The sequence below is a fragment of the Juglans regia genome, chromosome 11 (assembly GCF_001411555.2).
Source record: "Juglans regia cultivar Chandler chromosome 11, Walnut 2.0, whole genome shotgun sequence".
Classification (NCBI taxonomy): domain Eukaryota; kingdom Viridiplantae; phylum Streptophyta; class Magnoliopsida; order Fagales; family Juglandaceae; genus Juglans; species Juglans regia.
The window spans coordinates 21718743-21746173 of NC_049911.1; the positions used below are offsets into that span (position 1 = coordinate 21718743).

The 27431-nt window shown below is 40.1% G+C and overlaps 3 protein-coding genes across 3 annotated transcripts; 1 reads left to right on the forward strand and 2 right to left on the reverse strand.

Moving 5' to 3' along the window:
• The first annotated feature begins 55 nt into the window (after positions 1-55).
• LOC109018331 (fatty-acid-binding protein 1) lies at positions 56-3005 on the forward strand. Its single transcript, XM_019000488.2, has 4 exons — positions 56-469; positions 1160-1409; positions 1868-1959; positions 2567-3005. The coding sequence occupies exons 1-4, from the start codon at positions 73-75 to the stop codon at positions 2704-2706; spliced, it is 879 nt and encodes a 292-aa protein (XP_018856033.1). The 5' UTR covers positions 56-72; the 3' UTR covers positions 2707-3005.
• A 2981-nt stretch (positions 3006-5986) lies between these two features.
• Positions 5987-21082, reverse strand: LOC109018314 (ribosome-recycling factor, chloroplastic). Its single transcript, XM_019000472.2, has 11 exons — positions 20804-21082; positions 20476-20629; positions 20008-20077; positions 19781-19876; positions 18895-18992; positions 18193-18304; positions 15928-15969; positions 15275-15331; positions 15102-15152; positions 13425-13481; positions 5987-6184 (listed from the first exon to the last, which is right to left on the reverse strand). The coding sequence occupies exons 1-11, from the start codon at positions 20889-20891 to the stop codon at positions 6167-6169; spliced, it is 843 nt and encodes a 280-aa protein (XP_018856017.1). The 5' UTR covers positions 20892-21082; the 3' UTR covers positions 5987-6166.
• A 4182-nt stretch (positions 21083-25264) lies between these two features.
• LOC109017872 lies at positions 25265-26484 on the reverse strand. The gene is made up of 2 exons (XM_019000058.1): positions 25638-26484; positions 25265-25308 (listed from the first exon to the last, which is right to left on the reverse strand). The coding sequence occupies exons 1-2, from the start codon at positions 26482-26484 to the stop codon at positions 25265-25267; spliced, it is 891 nt and encodes a 296-aa protein (XP_018855603.1).
• Between the last annotated feature and the right edge of the window lie 947 nt (positions 26485-27431).

Genomic DNA, 27431 nt, shown 5'->3' on the forward strand with positions numbered 1-27431 from the left:
TCACTCCTGCAGTACGTAATATATAGTTTACAATTCAACCTCTGATTTTCACAAATTCCCCAAAATACCACCATGGTCTCTCTGCGCTTCCCGTTCTTGTTTTCTCAGCCCCCGAAGCTCCCCCACCGCATCAGTGGCACCACCTCCTCCCGAAGGTTCTCCTCCGCCACCACTGCCGCGTTAGTTGCTGCGTCTGCTGCTGCATCCACCGCTGCCATAGTTGCGGCATCCAAAGACCCAAAAAACCCGTTTCTCCAAAATGCGCTGAATTCCCTCCTCTTCTCCTACTGCAAGTCTGCCCCGCTCTGGGGCTCACTCTCTCTGGCTGAAAAATCGTCCTCGGCCGTGGTCGAGTACAAGAATGGAATCTCATTCCCTTCAATCCTCGGAGACTCTCGGCGGCTCCTCGGAATTGGGTTGAGGAAAAAGAGCATCTTTGGGTTGAAGAACATCGATGTCTATGCATTTGGTACCTCATTTCTTCTTCTTCAAGTTAAAATGCTCGTTGCGTTTTCAGTGTTGGCATTGTCTATATGGATAATAACATGTATACGAATATACAAACGTGTCTGATTTTTTTAGATAGAATCAGGAACAGCTTTGAATTTGTTTGAAGTGAAAATATCTTGTCCTGATAATGCAGTGCCATCACTAGCTAGACATGGATGGTAATGATGTAAAATCGACTGAAACATTTCAGCTAGGCTTTTCGGAAAAATTAAGATAATACTAGGTTCTTGTTGTTTGTGTTATTCTCGTGAATTAGTTTTCTTTTGTTATCACTGTATCCTTAGTTAAATTCTCTAAACAATAGGAAAAGAAAAACAATCTTCTTTCATGAGAGTCAACGATTTTTTGCTTGCACCGTTAGTATTTAGGAAAGATTCACTTCAGTTGTTTACTTAAATAAAAAGCTTCTCTGGAGGAAAAAAGTGTTCAACATAAGTCGACTCATCTGTCTCTTTTTTCCTTTTTTCGGTGGGAGAATGGGGCAGGGTAATTTCAGGTTTATATTTTTATTCATATACGTAGCCTGAGTTTTGCTCTTTCCACTAGGAATCGTTAGCACTTTTTCGTGTGTACAATGAATAGATGCTTTCAATATTAAACACTTGCATTATACTTAATTTGTGCCATTCTCGATTATGTCTTTGTGCAGGGGTTTATGCTGATGAAAATGGCCTAAAAGAATCTTTGGGTGAGAAATATGAGAAATTATCCACCTCTGAGTTCAAGGAAAACAAGGAGTGTAATGAAGATCTTATTGATAACGATATAGACATGACTGTTAGACTTCAAATAGTCTATAGCAAATTGAGCATCCGCTCTGTACGTAGTGCTTTTGAGCAGTCAGTAGGGAGCAGACTCCAAAAGTTTGGTGGATCGGATAATAAAGAATTGCTTCAAAGGTGAATCATCCTATGACTTAATGGTTTCTTTCCATACCAATGGTAAGTATCGGTTGGATGTTATATTTCAAAGAATGAATGGCTGGAAAATGCTAAGAACTTTAGTAGTTGGAGGCCATTTTATGCAGGGATATCACATCTCTCTCTCTCTCATTTTCTGCATTTTTCTTTGTCCGTGCTGTATTCATAGTTGCCGGGTGCTCTAATTCCACCATAGGAAGTGTTTTCAAAATTTCCTGAAAAGATGGCCACTCTTTAATTATTTTGGTTTTTATTATTATTATTATTATTATTATTATTATTATTATTATTATTATTTTATCTTTAGTTGAATATGTCCCGAAATTGGAAATAGGTGCATTCTCTTGTATACTACCTGTATACTTGGTCAATGCCTATTTTCATGTTAATAAAATCTCTTTTACTGAAAAAAAGATTAATAGCCAATTTTATTGCAGGTTCACTTCCCAGTTCAAAGATGAATATAAGATACCACGGGGATCTGTGATAGATCTCTCAAGGGAACGGGGCCATGTACTTCGCACAACAAGTAAGATGCCTTTTCTGTTTTTATGTTCCTTTCTCTTTGGTTGCAAATTACGTCGTACCCGACTTTGCTTTACTTTTAGCTATGGCCTCTGTAACTGCTATGACTTTGCAGAAACTGACTTGAAAACACTTGTCATAGTGATGGAACTAGATGAATAATGCATTTGTGTGCAACGAAGAACATGACGTGCCTATCATATCATTATGTTTCTGCATTTTCTTGGGAGCCTTTCAGTACATATTGAACGGAATCCTTCAATCTCTGAATAATCAATATAATATTATAGGACCAGAATATAGCATATTGATGTCTAATGTCTATGGTTCCTGCTGGACTACGGCATATAGGATGAGAGTGGAATTGATTGGTAATCATTCAGGTAACTAGCTGATGCTGGAGAAGTGATAAAGATATGAATAAGCATTTATCATTTGAACAATAGATTAGAACCAGAGGAAATTTAACCTGAGGAAAATTTAATTCTTAGCAAGTTACCCCTGGTGAAGTCAATAAAAGAGGCTTTTGGAATGCTTAATCCTTTTTTATGACATTGTTAGATAAATCATTAAATGCTAGTTCTTATTGTTATTTCTGTTAATTTTTTAAGTTGATGGAAAGGAGGTGGGAAGTATCCAGAGCAAACTTCTGTGCCGGTCTATTTTAGATTTATATATTGGTGAGGATCCATTTGATAGGCAAGCCAAAGAAGATATTGAGCACAGTTTGGCCTCTCTCCTCCAGAAGTAGACAGATGATCATGATAACATGGCAATGGGGATTTATAACTTTTTTCCCTGCCACGCAAATTGTATTTGAAAGAATTAATATGTAATTCTGAGAATAATTTTGATTTAGGCATAAGGTCCAAGGTTTTCATTTTCCGAAAGTTATAATAATCATAATGCGCCCCCCCCCCCCCCCTGCGGTTGGGTGCCGGGGGCGCTTCTCTCGGGACTATTTACTCGTCAATATTTAGTCTTTTATGGGGTGGATAATTAAGGTATAACAAACAAATATAACCTAAATATATCTATTTCTCTGTACTATAGACTTCATTTTTATTTTCTTTTTTACTTTATTCAACGATGTGTTCAATCTCTAAAAGGATAAGATAATAATGGACTAAGAGACTATATAAGATACAAACAATATATGTGGTAGTGCATAAATTTATATTTTGATTGTTGGGATGAGTGGATGGTAAGCGGCTTCTCGGACTTAAACGAGGTTTGCTAGTACAGTATGGTTTAGGGTTAAGGCTTATCGAGCTCAAACCCTAGGTAGGACCTTGATCTCAATCAATCTGCATCCAACGGAAGATGTCAAAGTTCCTGCTAAATGACCCTCGAACTTGATATGTATGTGTAAGAGGAAGGGATCCTGCCTAAATGATGTCTATTTTGCATGCCCAACTTGTAGTGCGAATCCATATGAAAGAAAACGAAATACGAGGGGTCATTTTCCAAGTAACCTTGCTGCCACTTAAATAGAATTGATCATCATGAACAAGAAGTCTTAATTTTAATAATTTCCTCTGGGTCCCGGAACACTCACCAAGAGCCCTTAGCGTCTAGAAATTCCTATTAATATTTTATCTTAATCTACCTTCTTAGTTTGAATTGAAATATTTAGAGCATTTTACATTTAAAGATTTAGACACCTCTCCACCCCACCCGGCCCAAAAAAAGAAAAAACTTCAAGTTAGGCTTGTTGGGCGGGCCTTCGCATCTGGCCAATCGGGCCCATGGGCTGCCCCTGCATGGGCTCGGGCGAGCAACCCTCTTGGCCCAAGCGGATGGGTAGGTGAGATTTTATTAAAAGGTTAGAAGCAAGTGCGGAGCGTGGGTGGGCAACTTCACCAGCCTAAGTTTCACCCCCACACTTGCCTGCATACGGTATATAAGAGAAAAAAAATATCCTAACTTTTTCATTTATTCCCTTCTGTTTCCTCTCTTAGTCCTAATCTTTTTCATCTCTTCCGTCGCCAACCCCACCCCCGACCCCACATCATGTCTTCTTCTTTTTCTCCTTCTTCTTCAACGCGGTTCTCCATGAGATACCCATGGGTCACGGCGTGGCTATAGGTATGAGCAAAGATCCATATCCATGATGGCCATGATGGGCCGTGGGTCCCTATAGAGATCCACAGCCAATCATCGTCATGGTTCTTTGCTCAAACCTACAACCACGTCGTGGTCTGCATTGCTTTATTCTTTTTTTTTTTTAGTTTAAGATGTTATTTTTTGTTGGAAATATGTTTTTGGGGTTTGATCTATGGATTTGATGGATGGATGGATCTATGGATTTGGTGAATGTCTTTGTGGATTTGGGCTGTTTGGCAGATTTCGGACGGGTTGCAAGGCCATTCATCTGCCTGGCAACTGGGTTGGATTATCTGCCCATGCGGGGTGGCCCGCATACTAAGGGTAGGTAGTAGGCCTACTCCAAGTAAAACTAAAGGGCCAAAATTTCATCAACAAGTTGAATGTCTGTTAGTCCTTAGTAGTGCATATGATCATATGATAAGAAACATCAAACTACCTTAAACAGTGGTTTTAGACAATTCAACAAGTGACACTGTGGCAAGATGTCTAATGTTCAATTATTTTTTGTTGGTTTGGCTAATAGAGAGACCTGAATAGGTAGTTCGAGGTGGCATGCCGCATAAGTAGGCTTGCTACCCACCTTTATGCGGCATGCCACCCACCCTTAGTAGGTGGGTAACTGGTCGCATTGCCCCCTACGTGCCTCACACCCATATGGGTTGAGGTCGGAGTTTAATCCTCAGGCCTTAGTCCTGTCCCACATGTTGAGCAAGGTCGTATGCCGGGTGGGCGGATTTGCCTACGTGCTGTCCGCCCACCGTCACACACTATTATCACACGGAGAGAGAGACAGAGAGAGAGAGAGAGAGAGAGGTGCAACACAAGGGAGGTTATATTTTAACCTAAAACAAAATGATGTCCTTTCATTAAATTATATATATATGTATATATATATATAAACTCGGGCGGGTGGATAAAACCCTCGCGGGGACGGTGCCCCACTCGGCCTTTGTTTTCTAAGAGGGGTTGGGATGCAGGCGAACTACCCTTCTTGCCCCAGGCGGGTACTCGAACCCCACCCCAAGCACGAGTCAGTGATGGCTTAAGTTGGCAGTGGCTTGAACTACAATTTTTATCCATACCCAATACGCCGAGCGTGGAGGGGAGTTGGGTGGGATGTGTCAAATCTAGTAGATCTAAGGTGCCAAATTTGCCTCTGCAATGCATTTGAAGCCCACACACGGTCTATGCAATATGTGAACATAATGCACTAATTGTTTTGGAGTGTTTCAACTTGCACCTATAGATAAAAAGTTGGGGAGTGGCATGGTTAGGTGCATGTGGTTGTTTGATGTATTGGAAGGCAACAGATCAGGCCTTCACCGAGCTAGAGGAGAAAAATAAAATTGGAAAGAAATTATTGACATAGTGGAGAAGGGTGGATAGAAAGAGGCGATGAGAAAATGGAGAGTGTTTCAATTGGTGAGAAAATTTGGAGACTCGATCGCTTCTTTTTATGAATCTAAAAATAAATATTGCACATACCATCGAATGTTTTTTTTAATCAAACATTTGTGACAAAGGCTTAAAAATACCCACGTTAAAAGTGTTCAAATAAAAAGTAGGGATTAATTACAATTTGTGACCAAAATTAATACCTGAATTTTAAAATATTCATAATTAAATATTTTCGTTAATTTCCCTAAGAGAAAATCACGTCAATTTTTGATTGGCTAACATATGACATCAATATGCTATGTCAATAAATCGAAAGCTGACTCGTTACATACTAATGCTACATGAAATTCTTCCGTTAATTTTTTAATGGAAGATGAAGGACTTAATTTGCTAGTTTCTTAAAATTCAGATATCAATTTTGTTAAAGTTGAAAACTGATTGCTTGAATTATAAAACAGCGAAAATCTATTTGCCAACTAATGTAGAGAAAGTCACTAGCATCCAAAAATTGGAGGGAAAAGAAGTAGATAAAAGAGAGAAATTTTCATTGAAAAACAACCATCTCTTTTTTAATTCAAGTATTTTTGCAAGGCAGGTTTAAACAAAATGCTACTGCGTTTCGGCATATAAAATAAGGGACCAATTCTCAGGTTCACTGATGAGAAAGCTCTCTTTTACTCCCATTTGCATGTGTAAAGCAATCCCTAAACCTTCAGCAACTCCTGGAAGACGAGAAATACATGTCATACATCCAGATCATATGTTTGAAATCTGGAAAAATGTAACATTGTTAGGAATAGGTGTAGATTCTCTATACAAGTTTTCAGAGTAGGGTTGTTGTGTACCTATATGTGAATGCATGCACCACCCTTAACCTATCCCCGATTGAGAAACAAATATTTGCTTTTGTTTTGTTCTTCTTTATTTTTGGGGGCCGGGGAGATGGGGTAAATATATTTTTTTTGATAGGTAAAAGGAAGTTTTTTTTTTATCCATGAAAAAAGACAAAGCCGGAGTAGAGTACACATGAACTACACAAGAAAACGCCTAATTACAAACTACGTGCTACTGATAGTAGCGTACAAAACATTAAGGCTCGTTCCATCCCATACAATAGAAGAGGCCTAGAGCAACAAAGTATGAAAGAAGAAATCCCTAAAACTGTCCGGAGAGCATTCCTTATCCTCAAAGCAGCGACCATTTCTTTCGTTCCACGTGCACCACATTAAACATAAAGGTACCATTTTCCATACACTAGCGATTTGGCGATTGCCCCTAATCCCTCGCCAACAAGACAAAAGATCTATCACCCTCTTAGGCATGACCCATGCGATACCGAGCCTCAAGAAGATTACATCCCACAATACCTTAACTATTTCGCAATGAAAAAGAAGGTGATCCGCTAATTTGCCGTTGCGTTTGCACATGTAGCACTAATCCATTATATAAAGTCCACGCTTTCTTAATTTGTCGATTGTTAAGATTTTACCATGGGAGGCCAACAAGCAAAGAAAGCAATCTTGAGAGAAGCATTACTCATCCAAATGCTCTTCCACGGGAAAGCATTGGGGGAATGGTTCACCAAGGCCTTGTAGTATGAATGAACTGAAAATTTCTTGTTCCCTGTGCATGACCAGAGTAAGCTATCCTCCCCTCCTGCTCTAGTCTTCAAAGCATATAAGATTATGTTGAAATCAGTGATGGCTCCCACCTCCCAATCCTGGGCAGCTCTGGTGAATCTCACAGACCAATGAATGGAATCGACGGTTCTACACATATTATCGGCCACTAAGAAGCCCTGGTCAGACACAATCCTATACAGAGAGGGGAAAGCGGTTTTCAAAGCAACATCCCCACACCATATATCATGCCAAAACCTGATTCGCATGCCCCTTCCCACCAAGAACCTGCAGTTGCTGAGAAAATCATCCCAACTATTCCGGATCAGTTTCCAAACTCCCACTCCATATGCTCCTCTGACTTCCTTAGAGCACCACCCTCCCCAGATGCTCCCATATTTAACATCTAAAATATTCCTCTAAAGAGTGTCCCCCTCATGATGGTAACGCCATAGCCATTTCCCGAGAAGAACCTTGTTAAAAGTTCTCAAATTTCTTAAACCCAGCCCACCACAAGACAACGGGGTGTAAACTTTATCTCATTTGATCAGATGAAATTTCTTTGCATCCTCTAGCCCTCCCCATAAAAAATCACGGAAAATCTTCTCCAGTCTATTCACTACCCTTGCCAGAATAGGGAATAATGAAAGAAAGTATGAAGATTGGATAATGTACTCTTAATCAAAATGATTCTCCCGCCCATAGACAAGTAAAGTCTCTTCCATCCTGCTAGTTTGCCTTCGATTTTCTCAATAATCCCTTCCCACATTACCTTAGATTTGTGAGGGGCCCCCAAGGGGAGTCCGAGGTATTTCATAGGTAACGATGAGACTTTGCATCCCAATAAGGCAACTACCTCATTTAAGTTGTTAACCAAGCCAATAGGAACTACTTCCGACTTAGATAAATTCACCTTAAGGCCAGATATAGCTTCAAAGCAAAGTAGAAGTGCCCTTAGAGAGCGAATCTGATCCAGATCCGGGTCTCAAAAGATCAAAGTATCATCGGCGAAGAGAAGATGAGAGACTGTAAATCTTCCATACGTAGAACCACCCATTGAGAACCTCGAAATGAAGCCCCCATCCACCGCCCCTTCCAACATTCTGCTCAACACATTCATAACTAGGATAAATAATAATGGGGATAGTGGATCCCCTTGTCGCAATCCCTGAGAGCTGTTAAGAAGCCTTCAGGAGTGCCATTAACCAAGATAGAGAATCTGACAGTTGTAATACAATGCTTTATCCACTTACACCATCTTTCCCCGAAGCCATACCTACCAAGAATATACAACAAGAAATCCCTGTTCACATGATCAAATGCCTTTTCCATATCCAATTTACACAATATACTAGGAATGCCAGTTCTAATTCTACTCTCCAGGCATTCGTTGGCAATGAGGACCGAATCTAATATTTGCCTTCCTTTCATGAAAGCATTTTGGGACTTCGAGATGATCTTCTTCATGACTTCACTCAGCCGCTTCGCTAACACATTAGAGATGATCTTATAAACCTCACTTATTAGGCTTATGAGACAGAAATCATTCACTTCCATCGACCTCGTCTTCTTGGGAATGAGAGCGATGAAAGAGACATTAAGGCTCTTCTCGAATTTCATAAAGGAGTGAAATTCACTAAAAACCCTCATTAGATCCTCCTTAACAATGTCCCAACATGCGTGGAAGAAAGCCATTGGAAAGCCATCTGGTCCCTGGGCTTTATCTTTATTCATACCTTTTAGTACACCAAGCACCTCATCTTCTTTAAAGGGTCTCTCCGCACTTGTGTGATCAATGGAATAAAAAAAAAGCCCGTCTACCTTGGGCCTCCAAAGGTATTGTTCTGTCAGCAGCTTATAATAAAAATGGACAATATGATCCTTGATAGCGTCTCTACCCAATAAAACCCTGCCCTCCTCATGAAGAATCTCAATGACGTTATTCATTCGATGAGAGTTTGCAACTCTGTGAAAGAACTTTGTACACCTATCCCCTTCCTTCAACCAAAGTGCCCGTGATTTTTGCCTCCACGAGATCTCTTCCATAAAGGTGATTTTTTCTAACTCAGCGACTACCGCCAATTTTCTTGCCCTGTCATCAGCCGATAGAGCCCTATCCACCTCTTTCTCATCCAGTTGTTGTAATTCCTTAAAAAGTTTGTCCCGCTGATCATTGATGTTCCCAAAAACTTCCCAATTCCAAATTCTTAGATCATTCTTTAGTGATTTAAGCTTCCCAGCTAAAATAAAACTAGAAGTGCCCGTGAGCTGATATGAGGCCCACCACGAACTAACTTTTTATATAAACCCATCCACCTTCAACCACATGTTCTCGAACTTGAAGTATCTCCAACTCTCATGAATACCCCCACTATCAAGTAGAATGGGGAAATGATCTGAACATAACTGGGGAGGCCATTTTTGGCATAACGAGGGAAAGTGGACCTCCCAAGACGGAGAAACAACGAACCTATCCAATCTTGATCAAGCCCTTCCATTTGACCAAGTGACATCCCCCCTACTAGAGGGAGACCCACCAAGTCAAACTCAAAAAGAAGAGCTGAGAAATCTGTCATAACTGAACCTGTGCTAGAATCGCTCACTTAGAAACCGAGTGATGTTGAAATCACCCCCGATACACCACGGAAGCCCCACCAACTACAAAGGCCAGCTATCTCGTCCCAGAGAAGTTTTCTGCTACTGTCGTCATTTGGCCTGTAAACACCTGCGAAATCCCAATTAAAACCATCATCTACATTTGAAAAAGCACAAGCTATTGAAAAATCTCCGATGTAATCCTCCACAAGATTAACCATTCTCTTATCCCACAACACTAGAATACCCCCTTAAGCACCCTTAGAAGCAAGGGAGGTCCATCCTGCATAAGAGCAATTCCACAAATTTCTGATGATGTACCTATCAATAAACTTTAGTTTCGTCTCCTGCAAACAAATAACGTCCGCCTTCCAATCCCGTAATAGACTCTTCACTTTAAGGCGCTTGTTCGGATCATTCAAGTCGCGAACATTCCATGAAAGAATCTTGGGCTTCATGGATTGCCCAGATTCACCCTATCCTTGTGCCGCCCCTTGCTCGCACTACCCTCCCGTGCATCATAGTTTATAAAGCAGGTAAGTCTCCTGAGCTCCCTATCCTTCTTAGCTGCGGATCTGGCTAGCAGAGATTGGTTAGCCTTTATTGCGATGAAGAGAGCTTGTAACTGGTCCTCATAACCCTCACAGGTCAAACCTAGAAATGACGCATATTGTTAACCTTCTGAAGGATCCAATCAGATTGCAAATCATCCCTAGGAGTTGTTGGTGGCAACGAACACAGAGGACGAGGCACATCCTTGAGTTCACATGAGTCAGTTAGCTTCACATCAGCCCTTAGCACCTTACACACTAATTGAAGTTCTGACCCAAAAGAGGAGCCTACGTCCGAGACCCTCCCATCAAAAGAAGAATCATCAGTGTCTTCCATCTTTGTGCACAAGACCTTTGAAAGAGTCTCTGAGAGACCTAGGAGTGGTTTGGATTCAGAGATTAGTTGAGATGGGTTGAGATAATTTGTGAATAGTAGAATAAAAATTGAATTATTTATTATATTTTGTGTGAAAATTTGAGAAAGTTGTAATGAGAAAGTTGTAATGATAAGATAAGATGAATTGAGGTGGGTTGAGATGTGTTACGAATACAAATGAGACCCTAGAAGGTGCAAAGGAGCTTCTGAAGCCTCCCCCGAGACTAGCCCAGATAAAACCAACAGCCCCATGTCACTAGCCCTGCCATTTGAGGGTAGGGGTTGCTCAGGAGGAGAAACCGCGGGGTCGACATTGACCATCGACCCGTTTTGTGGCTGCGGCGAGGTGTTGGTGGCCCATGAACAACAGGCGACGTCCAGGGGTTGCTTGGAAGGAAAACCCGTGAGGTCGACGATGACCATAGGCCCGTTCTGTGGTTGAGGCGAGGTGTCGGAAGCTCGGGAACAACAGTCGACATCCAATACGACTAATGCAGGAGGAGGCGAAGCGTAAGGGATCGCCTGGAGTTCGTTTCCCAAGTCAGAGAAGTCATTGGCGGCTGTCTGTGATGGCGATGGGTTAGCCAGAGAAGCCACCGGCAGGGACTCGATCTAGCTGCAAGGCGAAGACTCAGGGGACCTTTGCCTGCCAGTCCACTCGAGAAGGCCTAACTGGCATCTGCCTTGGAATTGGGCTTGAGGCCCGTGTCTGGGGGGCACAAGGCCCGTGTCCATGGGGAATGAGACTCGGGTTGAGGCCCGAGTTGAGGCTCGATATCCTTCTGTGTGTTAAAACACAGAATGGGGCACTCGGGCCTCCTAAGGGGTACGCCCAGCCCATCCATATCAGGGGGTCCTTTAAACCCACCTATCCCTATCCTTTCATCCTCCCTTCTTACAGTATCTGAGTGAGCAGAAAATCCAGATGCCTCTCTGCCCAGTCCCATCACCATGCTCAATCCTAGCAAAAAAGAAACTTCCTCTTGTACTCCCTAAAGTCTAGCTCTGATAGCCCAAAGAATGCCCTCAACTTCACCAACCTTTTTACATCCGTCAGAATGCCCCTCTAGGACCGCTGGGCAAGGACCATACCTCTCACCTCTGCTATGCGTGTTTCCCTTCAGCTCCATGGAAGCAACCAAGATAGAGGCATATGAGGCTAGGGACCTTGAATCCGAGATGAAACCCTAACTCCCATCCCTACGTGTAACACCCTCTGGTTGCACAACACGTTCAGCCACCTTTCTGAGATGGTAAAAGCAAATCCCTCCCAGCCACACCCCTTAGCTCCTTTGGGAACAATCAATGAACCCCTTCTCCTGCCGCTATTGAGCTCCTCCAAAAGCAAGTAATAGCCTCTAGCATATCTTTGATGCTGCAGAGTGAGTATCCCATTTCCCACCCTCAACTTCCTGAAAAAACCTTCGCGCCAATGGGAGTTAATGGCTTCCCCCACATCCTAACTAACCAAGAGGCAGCCCCCCCGTTAATGAGAAGAAATAGAGCCATGCGACGATTTCTTTCAGTAATGCGAAAGCTATTTGCACCAGTCTTCGTGAAAATAGAAGTTTTTGATTCCATCGTGAAACGACAAACTTCTTCCATCAGAGATTGCGAAAAAAGAGAAAAAAAAAAATCTGGAATAAAGGTAAAAAAGGAAAGAAAAGAAAGAGGGAAAGGGGAATGATGAGAATCAACTCCGGCGAGGAGCGCCGAAGAGGAGGTTGCGTGCATGCATGCAGGCAAAAAGATTTTTGTATGGAGAGAGAACCTACCTATACATGAAATACACACTCACCAGTCAATACTTTAGAATGGTGTACATACAGTCTTTGTAATCTCAGAAAACTTTATACAATTGAAAACACTATATACAATTGAAAACATCGATAGATGCGGTAAATATTGACCCTTTCTACTTGCCCAAATCTAATAGTACTTATTACCCACAAGCCACGCAATCCACATGTATGTCAGAGTAATGCTACTAAGCCGCCCAAGTTATGTTGCTCACTTTGCTCCATTGACGTGCCATGTGGCTTATTAAAAAAATAAAAAACACAAACATAAAAGGGATAGGGAATCTAGGGATTTAGTCATCTTTTTGTATTTTAGGACGCCATTTTGCTTTGAATATATTTTTTATTTTTTTAATAAGCCATGTGGCACCAAGTGGTAATGCCACATCAATGGGGCAAAGTTAGCGGTATAACTGGTGCAGCATAGTAGCATTTCTCATGTCAGAAAATGGGAATCTGAATCACCACAAAAGGTTCATAAGCATAAGCATGCCCTAATTTAAGTGGAATCACACCAAATGTAGCAGTCTACTTCTTACAACCCTCTATCTCCTTCCCTCAAAACAGAAGAACTACGAGAATAATCTACTTTTCAAAAGAAAATTTGCTTTTCAGACTCTGATTAATCCAATCAATATCCACAACCTTTTTTTTTTCTTTTTTTGAAAAGTTTGTATCCACAAACTCGACAAGTGGGATGAATATAATGCAGCTCAATTTAAATAACATGAATTAAATACTACCAAATGCAGCCCATCACTAACAGTAGTTGATATAGTGATCAGACACCTGCACTCAATTTTAATAACCCTGAACTAAATGCTACCAAATGCAGCGCATTCCTAACAATGGTTGATATAGCAAAGACTTGACGCTTCAGATCCAGATAGTGACATATACCGAATATCTTCCATTTCAAATTCACGAATGTAAAAGTATACTAGAAGGATAAACTAAATTCCAGTTTCAAATTACCATATATTCTCTCCTATGGCATCGATTTGTTTTTTATAGGGACATACCTTCTCTTTCTGTTTGTAGATGGCATCGAGCTTCTTCATATACTCATCTGTCAGTTTCTACATTTGGAGAATGAAATGTGAGAAAAAGATACAGTATTGAAGCAATTCTAAGGAAGATTCCCAAATGCCTAATAATATAAGATGGTCAAGATATGATTTTGGCCTCTTGTCGTAGATCCATTTCATCCCTTATCACTGATTGTTTCAGATCTACTTGTTAAAAAGGGGAAACATTATTGCTTCAAATCTATTTAAAAGCCTCCATATTGCCGTTGCCCCATCATAATGTCCTCATGTGAATGATAATTGATGATGTGGTTGCTGTTATTTATACACGTCTTCAAAATACTAGCACGTCACATTATTTTACATACCAGTCTCACAAAATTAAAATATATGGAGGCAAGAAAGATGAATGTTGGGAACCATAAATAGTTTAATTTATGAGAAGTGGTTCACAAAGAAATCTCACAAAAGTAAAGTTCACAAATTGATATGTGTAGATCTAATACGTTAGATCTTCTTTACAATAAAAAAATAAAAAATTACAATATGATGCATCACAATAAGTCATCGGTTTGTAAACTTTATTTTTGTAAAATCTCTTTGTGAACCAATCATTTCTCTTAATTTTTAAGCGTATTTCTCTTAATTTATTTTAGAACTTTTAAATCTTAAATCTTTATGTCCATGTATATTCTTATTTGTGAAACAAAAATGTAGCTTAATGTATAACCTCAACCTTACAAAAACATATGTAGGAAAACAAAACAAAACAAAACGTCTGCCACATAATGATTGCCTTTTGCTTGGTGATGGTAAAGTGTGCTACAAGCAAAATCAAGACTTTTTGAAAATATCAAAAACAAAATTAAACATTGATAGTTCAGAGAACAGAATTAGAACCAAAGCATAGTTTAGGGACAAAAATCATATTGACCATTTGACCTACGTTTTATATAGGCTAAAGGAAAACACCTTCATGTTTTGTTTTTGATTGGCACCGGGTGTCCGGAACAGCGTCCTGACTAATCTTGAGGGTGCACAAGCCCTCGGCAAGGAGTTTCCTGCAAGTGCACCTCGGATAATTCAAGGGAAAAATCCCCCAATCCGATGACCCCTAGAGATTGTTTGCACCAAAGGGGATTTGAACCTTAGACCTAGGAGGAGCATACCCCTAGAACACCTTCATGTTCTTGTTTGATTATTATCTTGCATATTAATCACAGACACCATATTACTTGAATGGTTAGGTTGTCCTCTTATTGTATATTGGGAATCTTGTCCTACAATCTAATTCCATTTATAAGCACAAGAATTAAGGATAGCATTAACATAGGACAAGCCCACAGCTTTCAGAAACTTCTCTTTATGAAAATTGAAGTTCATGGTGTTTGGAATGATATTTATAGTATGCTATACTTTTTCACATTAACCTATTTATCCCTTCCTCCTGAATAATACACACTTCTGAATTTTTTTTTCTTGTTTATTTTGATAAGTAGAACTAGGAACCAGGTCTCTCCAGAGATTAATCCACTAGTGATGACCAAACAATTATCAGTAAGCCGGTTCCATGATGACCAGGCAAGATGTGGAGAAAACTTATAATATCCATAATTTTGGTCACAGGTCCGGAAGCATCTAATAATGGAGTATGCAAAATCTTCAAGATACCTGCAAATCATTTGAGAAGTCCTTCACAATATCCTCGGAGAGCTTTTTCTCCTGCATGAAAAGTAAAGAACGATAAAGAATATTAAACAATAGAGAGAGTTTGGGTCTTATCAAAGAAGCAACTACTGGACAATGAAAAAGGGAAGCAAGGGGAGTTAGAGGTTCATTCAAACCTTCTCAAGTTTCTCATAGGCTTTTAAAGTATCTCTTCTTACATTTCTCAGTGCCACCTATAAAGAGTTGAGGAAGAGGAGTTATTGAAGAGAACCGGTTCAGTGACTTTAATCTAGCCCATTTGTTCATCTCTAACCAAAGATTACTAAACATATATTTTTTGGAAAGTAAGCACTAGGTAAGTGTACTGTGCTTGACTAGCCACATCATGAATGACATTTCCTGTGGTGTAAAAAAGTTTCAACCCATTGATGTCAGACTTTTCAAATCTAAATCATAGTTTCAGACAACTAAAGAGAAGATGAGGAGGACGAAGGAGAACAATAAAAATAATTGTAAGTTATAGCCCTTTCTGGAAATCTGGTTTGGTCTGCCTACCCTGTGCGTATCTACCCAAGCACTTGAAAAGCCCGAGAGTATTTTTTTTTTTTGGATGATGGGGGACCCCACAACAGAGCCCTTAGAACTCATCTGTGGAACCTAAACCCTCGGGGAGACTAGCATAGCAACCCACTGCCATGGCCTCCCACTTAAATCACAGTTTGATCCCAGGGGAAATCGAACTTGTAACATGGGGTTCATGCACACAAATTCTCCCTTACCACTTGGGCTACTCACAGGTGGGTTGAAAAGCCAGGGAAATTTATCGTACCTTCCCTTCTTCAGCCAGTTTTGCTACCACTTTTGACAAGTCCTGAAATAGTAAAAAAAGAAAAGAAAAAAAAAAGACACAAAATAAGCTGAATGAATTTTATGTAAGCTTGATTTATGGAGCTTCACTGGTTAGGGAATCTACTTTTGATGAGTGGTTATGGTACTTCTTCAAAAATCAGTACACTTGAATGTCGATACAATTATACATGGTAGAAGAATTTCTAGGATGCCACTACTCTTGTCAAGATTATAAAGCATTGTTTCTATTGTGCCCTTGAACTACTCTCAAAACCTCAATTACCTAGAATACCAATAGTTTTTCATGTACATAGACTTAGAGCAATTGTAAAATCTCTATGAAACCAAACAGACAGCCATTTAAAAAAAAAAGACTTGATGGGAAGGATATCGAAAAAAAATCACAAAAATACCAAAATGAGATTTTAGAAGTATTGAAACCTTAATGCAGAAAAGTAAAGCAGGGCTTGCATGATCAAATCCAAACAATTAAGTGAAGCTTAAAATTTATAAAAACTTCATTAGATTTTAAAATTCAAAATATAACCCCAAATCTTATAAAACTTGATTTTTTCTTAAATTTTGACTCTAAAAGTCTTTAAAAATTAAAAAAGCTATATATTAAAGTAACTTAATGTGTAATCTTTTTCTATCATTCTTTGAGTCCCCTCAAGCTTCTTTTTTAGTAGTTTTTTTTTTTTATTGGCAGCGGGTGTCCAAGAAAAAGGTCCCGACTAATACCGGGGGTGTACAGGCCCTCGGCAAGGAGTTTCCCACAAGTGCACCTCAGGTAATTCAAGGCAAAGTTCCCCTAGTCCGATGGCCCCAATAAATTAAAAGCTATATATTAAAGTAACTCATAATGTCTAATCTTTTCCTATCATTCTTTGAGTCCCCTCAAGCTTTCTTTTTTTTGTTGTTTTCTTACACTATCTTTTTGCGCATGACTTTTATTTATCTCTTTATGTTTTTTCAATCATTTTTCTTTCTAGTTAATGATAAACATATAAATTTATTTTTTTTAAGAAGGAAAAACTCTTACCTATCTTTAATTACCATAAATTTGCTCCACATATAACCCTAAATTGATAGATATATTTAGATATATTGATAATACTTTTATATATCAATTAAATTTATAATATTTTCTTTATTTATATATGCTATTGATTCCCCAAAAAAAAAAAAATAGTCATAGAGTGCACAAGTGCCGCACGACTATTTTAAAAAAGAATAAGATTCACTATTAAAAAATTAGTTCTTTTCATGTAGGTTCCGTATTTACTCATTTTTTCCAAAAGGATTGCGCAGCACTTGCGCATTCCACGATTGCAAATATCATTTCTCTAAAATCTTTATGTAATCTAATGTGATTCTCTTTGAAAGAATGGAACTTGAAAAAATGTAATTCATGTAAGTGGACTTGAGAGCAATTATAAAATCTCTACGAAACCAAACAGAAATCCATTTTAAATAAAGGAAAATTATTTGGGCAGGCCTAGGGCATGCAAACCCAGTGTAGTCCCTTTGGAAAATAGTGGGCCCCACTATAAAAAGTTACTTTTTTAGAACTTTTTTATGGTGGGGTCCACTTTTTTCCAAAGGGACTGCATGGGGCTTGCACACCCTAGGCTTGTATCTAACATTACTTATAAATAAAAGACTTGACACGAAGGATATCAAAAACAAATCACAAAAGAACCAAACCGAGATTTTAGAAGCATTGAACCCTTAAAGCAGGGCTTGCATGATCAAAGCCAAACTATTAAAATGAAGCTTAACACATTTTTCTTTATTTGTTGGTTACTGAAGCTAATTATGAAAAGGTACATGATATCTATATGTAATCTAATGTGATGCTCTTCAAGCCATGGAACTTCAAAAGGTGTAAACTAGAGAGAGGGGGAGAGCAATTATTATAAGTAAGATGCAAAAGCATAAAATACAGGGTACACTGTAAGGATATTGGCCTCCGAGGAGGAAAATAAGGCAAAGAATGAATTAGCTGCAGCCTTGCACCCAACATCCAGGAAAACCCACGACATAAGTAACGTAATATTCCAACTGAGATTTCTAATAAATTGAATATAGAAAAGGGTATCGAAAAATATAGGATTACTTTTCATGTAAAGTTACTGTTACATACTGCATGGAGATCGTTAAACAAAATAATTGAAAGTGGAGCTCAAAAGTCATAAGAATCTCAGTATTTACGTGCAGATAGAATAAAGAAAAGGGACTACACCTTCCTCCTTTCTGATGTAAGTTGAGGGAGGGTCAACCTAATCACCTCTCCATCATTGTTTGGGGTCATACCAAGATCAGAACCCACTATGGCTTTTTCTATAGCCTTTAAGCTGAGAAACATGAGATGTCAAAAAGTTAAAATGATTTCAAAAGAATAAGTACATTCAGAGCCCACTCCTGCAAGTACAAATGCCTAAACTTTATAGCTAAAGGAATTGCAGGGTTAAATCTTCATTGGTGTTCCAAAAAGTCAGCGAAGAATCACTGCCATACATAGTTTTTTTTTTTTCCTTTTACAAGAACACGATAAAATTTTAGTTCATATTTCAATACATGTATATTCATTGCAGAAGAGTAAAGGAGGTAAGTTTACTGGTCCTCCACAGTTAATTTCATGTCATTTGGTAAATAGAACATTCCCTCCTTTGTGCTTAATGTGGTGTTTATGGTCGGAAAGGAATGACAGGTGCTTTAATAATAAGGAGTGTGTAGCGGGGGAAATCTGGAACTTTTTTGTATTCTCTCTTTTCCAGTGGTTTTCTGCTATTGCATTGAAGGGAGTCATGAGTTTTTATATTCTTTCTAGCCTACTAGAACATAATTAGGTCTCACTTTGTATACTTCCTGTGTACTTGGGCTTTGCCTAGTTTCACTCACATCAATAAAGATTATTACTTATAAAAAAAAAAAAAAAGAATACCTGGATTTGTCAAATGGCTGAACTAGGAGAGAGCTTGCATCCGGAGTACTGATTTGAGCTATGCTCTTCAAGCTAACTGGACTTCCGTAATATTCTACCTATAAATGCAATGGGTTATATAGCTAACTAAGAGAAAGGATAACACTTTTACCAAAGATTAATATTAATAATTTTTTTTATTGGCACTGGGTGTCCAGGAACAGCATCCCGACTAATCTCAAGGGTGCACGGGCTCGGTAAGGAGTTTCCCGCAATTGCACCTCGGGTTATTCAAGGGGAAAATCCCTCAGTCCGATGGCCCCTAGAGATTGTTTGCACCCAAGGGGATTTGAACCTTAGACTATGGGGGAGCATACCCCCAAGCCCAAGGCCTTTACCACTTGAGCCAAACCCTAGGGGTTAAGATCAATATTAATAATTATCAATGAACATCTCCTATTTCCTAGGACAAAATGTGCAAATCTTAAGATGTTTTATAAGAAAACTGGCCAAAATATAATGTCACTATTACTAATCAATGGATGAGGCAGTTCCGAATACATTTTTTGTTAGAATGCCCCCATTGGTTAGCACTTGCAAGAAAATTATGCTAAATAAAAATCAGCAGGGATTGTATTATTGGGTTATGCTTTCATATAGATTGTCTATGACAACATTTAATGGTGAAAAAAAAATCCTATCCATCAATTAGAATGAAGAGGGTAAATCTTCATATTGCCCCACACCAGCATAAAATTGAATGCCATGTACAAAACTAAGCTTTGTATCAATAGTACTCACAATATGGTATCTGTGTCCTTAACAAAACTTGGGCAGACATCCTTCAGAAGATGATGTACAAAAACACTGAATGACAAAGGACCAAAACCTGCATTTAGATTCATACCTCGATTTTATCTAGCATGGCTGGGTTTGCTCTCCCTGTCCTTATGGAATTGAAATTGATTCGAACTGTCTCAAGAGTCTTTTCCATCCTTCCTTTCTGAAACACAGCCAACGGCCCAACAACACCAATGATACACTTCTTTTCAATATTACAATAATCTAATGATTTGAATCATACCATCCAAAAACAAAATAATCCTGATAACCAATCATCTGATACAAACTTACAGCATCTTTCACGATCAAAGATTTCTCTGCTTCAATTTCTTCAGTAGTTGCAGCCCTCACAACTCCCCTTCTGAACAATTCACAATAACAACAAAGGGTCACCCAACCATTAACACAGACCAACCAAGTGAATCAACCGGAACATAAATAGGTCACCAAATAATAACTTATCAAAAGAAAAAAAGGTCACCAAATAACACACCATCCAACCGCTAACTAATACCAATTGAATTAACCGGAATGGCAATGCTACAATCCCAACTCCCCATCCCAACGCAGTCCACAAATGTAAAACCAATTTACCATTCTATGCTCTAAATTCCAAAAATTACATAACTGAGTCGTGCTACATCTCGGAGTATGTATTTCTCGAATATAAAAATGAAAAAATGGCGCACTCATGAAATCAATCAGAAGCATAATTGTAGGGAAAAAAGGAATTCAGTTATGTTTTTCCAATTAGCTTGCCTCCTTTGCAACAACTGCTTCACAACATTGCGATTCCCAGAAAATCCCACTACCCCATTCCGAAGTCTCACATTGTTTAGAGCCGAGCTCCACGAATACAAACTACCCCTGATCGACTGGCATTTCACACAGTCCGGTCCTCCACGATACGAATCTGTAAAAAAACTCAGTCATAAATAACTGTTCACCAACGATATCAATAACCATTAAGCGTCGGACCCACAACTCTAACGAAGGTTGAGACTCAAACTCCAATCGGGTCACAGACCCACAAAGAAAGTCAACAAATAATGTGGGGGACAGTGTTAAGGGTTTAGGGGTTACGTACCTCGAAGAAAGAAGACGGTTTTGGGAGGGTTTTGGGAGGGTTGGAGGATGGACCGTACCGGGGTCGTTGGAGAAAACGGCGCCGCCATGAAGGCTCAGACCTTGAAAAGCGTTACCGTTACAGTCACAGTCAGTGTGTTTGTGGGGAACAGAGTCGAAAATGTTAATAGAACTGGTCAGCCTCTGTCAAGAAGTTGGAACGACGAAGAGGATGCTGGGAGAGCCTGTACACTGGATTTTGTGGATAAGAATTTTCATGGCGCTTCCTTTAGGCTTGTTTGGCTTCCTATATTAGAAGACCCCGAACCAGAGCTAGACAATGTCCTGCACCGGCGTAACAAATAACATATCTGTCCTTTTTTTTTCAAGCCTAAAAATTTACTTTCATTTGGATGTATTTTTTTCTCAAAAAAAAAAAAAAAAAAAAAAAGAGAAAAGACTTTAGGCTAAGGTACTCAATATATCCATGAGAATCTGGATTGATTTCCTCCCAACTTACCTTATATTAATATATCCTTATAAATAAATAAAATATTTTTATTTTAAATAGACAAAAATATCCTTGACCTTTTTTCAGCTGTATAAGTTATTTAGATAAAAAGTTAATGAGTTATTTTTCACGAGTGTTCATCCCAGGGGCAATCAAAGTGCCAGGACCCCGAAGGTGAGCAAAAGTGCTCCGCCCATGGAGGGTCTCGAGTAGAGTGCTCATCCCAGGGACGTACAAAGGGCGCTCATCCCCCATGGGCTAGCAAAGTGCTCGCCTCGTTCCTAAGGAGAGCTAAAGTGCTTAGTCTGCGAAGGGAGAGTAAAAGTGCAGCGATGAGAATAAGTATGCGACCCATTGTGTACGAGCAAAAGTTCTCACACCTAGGAGGGCGAGCAAAGTTTTCCTGAAACTACTCGACCCGTGAAATGCGACCAAAAACACTTGAACCCAGAAGGAAGAGCAAAAGTGCTTGGGCCCAAAGAGTGCTCACACCCATGACAATCAAAGCGTGCTCACACCTCAGGGAGAGGAAATGGAGCTTGTCTCGGGGCGAATAAAGAGTGCTCGGGCGAGCAAAGAGGGCTCGAGAAGGGGTGACCAAATAGTGCTCAGCCCTGGGGCCAGGAAATAGGGCTCATGCTGAGTTGAGCAACAACTAAAAGTGCTTATCCCTGGGGCGAGGAAATGAGACTCGTACCCAAGATTAGCAAATAGTATTAACAGTAGTGTGTGGAAAGCCTAAAACAGAGCAACACACGAAGGTTGAAGAAGAAACTCGAATAGCTGAAAGTTTCCTTTCTCTTTATTTCTCTATCTGCTATTTTACATAAGAGCTGTACTACTTATAGAATTCTTACATAAGTGAATAACCAATAAAAATATTCAAATCAATACAATGCTAGTGCCAACTCAGAATAACAAACTCTCACAACAACCTCTAACAGAATTACTTTATGGACTTTCACATGGAGCTGTGAGTATTTTGGAGGAGTGAGCTTCCGTAGAAGAGTGAGCTTCTTGCATCTTCAACAGCCCCCCGCAAGATGAAGAGTATAAGTTAATTACTCCCATATTGAGTAGCAATCGATTAAATGTGGGAGAGTGTAATGGTTTGGTGAGCAAATCTGCTATTTGAGCCGAAGATGGTACATGGGCAGTGATAATTTGTCCAGAGTTGATCTTATCGCGAACGAGATGGCAGTCGAGTTCTATGTGTTTTGTACGTTCGTGAAATACGGGGTTGGCTGCGATGTGAAGGGCAGCTGAGTTATCACAGTATAAAGTCGCAGGCTGTAAGATTTGTATATTCAAGTCATGAAGTAAGTATCTCAGCCATGTGAGCTTGCATGCAACTGATGCCATGGCCCTATACTCAGATTCTGCAGATGAGCGAGATACAGTCGTTTGCTTTTTGGATTTTCAGGAGATGAGTGAGCTTCCAATGAAGACGCAGAAGCCAGTTGTAGAATGACGGGTGTTTGGACAATTTCCCCAATTAGCATCCGAGTAAGCCACAAGATTGAAGGTAGAAGCTGTTGGAAAAAACAGACCTTGACCCGGTGTGCCTTTGAGATATCGAAGAACTTTAATGACAGCATTGTAATGAGGAAGCCGTGGGGTCTCCATGAATTGGCTAAGCAAGTGAACACTGTAGCTTAAATCTGGTCTTGTGTTTGTGAGGTAGAGCAATTTTCCCACTAGCTTCCGATACAAGGTGGGGTCATGAAAAGGTGCTCCTTCATCTTTGCTGATTTTAAGGTTGGGTTCCATGGGCAGAGGGGATGGCTTTGAAGCTAGTAAACAGACTTCAGATAATATATCCAAAGCGAATTTACGTTGACAAAGCTGAATGCCTTTGTTGGAGAGTGCGATTTCCATACCAAGAAAGTACTTAAGTGGTCCAAGAGTCTTAATCTTGAATTTGGATTCCAGAAAACTTTTGACAGCAGTACATGAGATAGTATCTGAGCTCATTAAGATAATATCATCGACATAGATGAGTAATGCAACAAATGAGCTTCCTGTGTTCTTGATAAATAAGCTGTAATCAGCTTTCGATTGAATGAATCCATACTCAGCAAGTGTTGAGGACAGCTTGGTGTTCCATTGCCTAGAAGCTTGGCGAAGACCATAAAGGCTTTTTGAAGGCGACATACCTTGTTGGACTTGGCAGCATGGTGACCAAGGGGAATCTTCATGTAAATCTCTTCATCAAGTTCGCCATACAAGAAGGCGTTGTTGACGTCTAATTGCTGAAGTTCCCATCCTTTGATAGCTGCAACAACAAGGATGCAACGGATGGAAGTAAGCTTGGCAACCGGAGAGAATGTGTCATGGAAGTCTATTCCTTCACGTTGAGTAAAGCCTTTGGCGACCAACCGAGCTTTGGCTCTTTCAATAGTTCCATCGGCATGAAATTTGTATTTATAAATCCATTTGCAATCAATTGGCTTCTTGCCGAGAGGAAGATCAACTATAGACCAGGTCTCATTTAACTCGAGTGCACTTAGTTCTTGTTCCATTGCTTTGCACCAAATAGGTGATTTGACAACTTGGGTGTAGGAAGAGGGTTCGGTGTGAAGGGAAATGGATGTTGTAAAAGCTTTGAATGTAGGTGAAAGAGAAAGATAGGACAAGAATGAAGAAAGAGGGAAAGAAATTATTTTACCTGCAGTGAAGTTAGCACCAGAATCTGTCATCGTAGATGTGGACTGGAGTGAGGCAGTAGCTTGTTGGCAGTGGAAATCTTGAAGGTATGCTGGAGCTTTTCTTGTTCTAGTGGAGCGGCGTGGAGGTGGGTTTGTAGGAGTGTGGGGAGGGGAAGATGGGGGTGTATTGGTGTTAGTTGGGTAAGGATATGAGGGTTCTAAATGGCTTTGATCATTTGGAGAAATGGAAGGGTGCGGAACTGGTGGAGGTAAAGTGGTATGTATTGTGTTTGTTGGTGGGGTAAAAAATGGGTCAGAGAAAATGATGTTGGTGGTTTGTTTTAAGGGAAAACAATTTTCATGGAAGATTACATCGCGAGATATGAATATGTGTTTGGTATTTAGATCAATGAGTTTGTATCCCTTGACTCCATAGGGGTAGCCAAGAAAAATGCAAGGACGGGCTCGAGGGTCAAATTTGGTACGTGTATGGACAAGGGTGGATGCATAGCACAAGCACCTGAATATTTTGAGGTGAGAGTATGATGGCTTGCGGTGGTATAAAATCTCAAATGGAGATTTGTATTGGAGAAGAGGTGTAGGAGTTCGGTTGATGAGGTATACTATTGTGGTGATGAATTCAGACCAGTATTTCATGGGTAAGTTTGATTGGAACTTTAATGCGCGGGCCACATTTAAAATATGTTGGTGTTTACGTTCGGCCAAAGCGTTTTGTTGAGGTGTAGCAACACAAGTGAGTTGATGTATTACACCTTTAGACTGATAGAAAAATGGCATTTGGAACTCAACACCATTATCGGATCTTATGGTTTTGATATTTGTCTCAAATTGAGTTTGGACAATGGAGAAGAAATTTTGAAGGGAGATTCAAGCTTCAGATTTGGCCTTGAGTAGATAAACCCAGGTGCAGCGAGTAAATTGGTCAACGATGGTAAGGAAGTATTTGGTGCCATCGTGAGATTGAGTTTGATTAGGTCCCCATATATCCACGGAAATGATTTCAAAAGGTTTTGTTGCATTTGTTTCGGATTGAGGAAAAGATAGTTTATGGTGTTTTGCAAGTGGACACACTGTACAAGGATTCGTAGAAGCTGTTTGATGCTTGGGAAAAATATTAATATCATTCAAAATGTATTTAGTCATTGAACTATGTCCAAGACGGTAGTGCCACAAAGTAATTGTATCAAACTTGGTATTGTTTGTAGTAAGAGCTATGCTATCCGAATGTAAAAACTGGGAAGAAGGAAATGTTGGTTGCAAAGTAGTGGTGTTGTATCTTGGTAGCTGGAGGTGATATAAGCCGTTAAGGACAGTCCCCACTCCAATCGTCATCCAAGATGAAAGGTCCTGGATAAAACAAGAAGTGGATGAAAAAATTAAACAGCAATTTGAGCGAGTTGCTAATGCTCTAGCAGATATAAGATTAAATGAAAACTCAGGAACACATAGTGCATTTTTGAGAATTAGTGAATGAGAGAGGTGTACATCACCGATGTGTGTAGCTGCTGTGGAGTGGCCATTGGGAAGTTTAATAGAATGAGTAATAGGGATCATGTTGTGTGTAAATAAGTGGGGGTTACAGATCATGTGATCTGTAGCACCCGTATCCAATATCCATGAAGTGGTGGGACGTGTGGACTGAGTGTGTGCATTTGTTGAATTACAAGAAAAAATACCAGACGTGGGAGAGGTGCTAGAATCAGAGATGCTAGCTTGGACATGGTTCACGGCTGGAGTGGCAACAACATTGGAGGATGATTTGAGCAAAGTAAGGAGCTGACTATATTGCTCCTGAGAGAGAGGTGGTCCATAGTTGATTTGCTCGAGGGAAGATTGATTTGCTGAGGACTTGGATTTGGAGTGGTTCTTGTGTCTGGGAGGGAATCCATTTAACTTGTAGCACTTCTCCTTGGTGTGTCTTGGGATGCGGCAATGAGCACAAACAGGAAGATGCGGGTTAGCCTTAAAACAACGTTCAAGAGAATGACCTGAGATATTACAGTGTGAGCAAAAAAGTCGATTCATGCGGGATGAAGTGTTTGGACGTTGATCTGAAACTCGAGTAGCCATGGCAAGAGGTGCAGGTAGAGCATGAAGTTGTCTGCGTCGTTCCTCTTGCTGAACCAACGAGATGATGCGATTTAAAGGAGGGAGAGGTTCCTGAAGGAGGATTTGAGCTCGGATCGCATCATATGAATCTTGAAGTCCCATTAAAAATTGCATGACCTTGTGTCGATGATTGTATCCCGTTAATGTCCTGAGCGATCCACATGTGCATGTCGGCATTGGTTCATAAATCTCTAATTCATCCCAAAAACTCTTGAGTTGATTGTAGTATTGGCTCACTGAATCGTTGTCTTGAATTAGTGAGGAAATTGATTTTGTAAGCTGAAATATGCGTGGAGCATTTTGGATGGAGAAGCGCTCACGAAGATCCTTCCAAACGTTTGCTGCTGTGTCTGCATGCGCAATGCTCGACCTATGTTCTGAACCAACAGAATGTTGGATCCAGGCGATGATCATGTCATTACATCGCTCCCAAGGGATAAGAAGAGGATTAGATTCTTGAGTTGGTTTGGATATTTTGCCGTCAATGAATCCGAGCTTATTTTTGATATTTAGTGCGCGACGCATGGTCCTTGCCTAGGTAACATAGTTCTCGGTTGTGAGGAGGTCTGGAACCAATGGAGAAGACGCACCCTCACCAGGTTGAATATAGTACGGGCTTGCGGGATGATGTGGGTTATTTTCAGGATTGGATGGTGGCATGTTGGAATCGGTATTGGAGGAACTTTCGGTCATGTCTCTGATGATACCATATTAACAGTAGTGTGTGGAAAGCCTAAAACAGAGCAACACACGAAGGTTGAAGAAGAAACTCGAATAGCTGAAAGTTTCCTTTCTCTTTATTTCTCTATCAGCTATTTTACATAAGAGCTGTACTACTTATAGAATTCTTACATAAGTGAATAACCAATAAAAATATTCAAATCAATACAATGCTAGTGCCAACTCAGAATAACAAACTCTCACAACAACCTCTAACATAATTGCTTTATGGACTTTCACGTGGAGCTGTGAGTATTTTGGAGGAGTGAGTTTCCGTAGAAGAGTGAGCTTCTTGCATCTTCAACAAATAGTGCTCGCACCCCGTGGGTGAGCACCATGGGGCAAGGGACGAGAAAACATGCTTGTCCCTAGGGCCACAGTAAGTGCTCGTTGGGATGAGGACTATGTTATTTAAAAGTACTCGTCAACCTCATGGGCAAGCAGTTGACCAAAATCGCTCGGCCCCACAGAAGGCGGGGAAAGCTCTCATCCCATGGGGCGACCAAAGAGTGCTCGGACCATGAGGGCAAGCAAATCATGCCCCCACCATGGGGAGAGCAAATCATGCCCCCACCCTGGAACTCAAGCAAAAGTGCTCGACTAGAAAGGCAAGCAAAGAGTGCTCGAACCGCAGGCTCCTT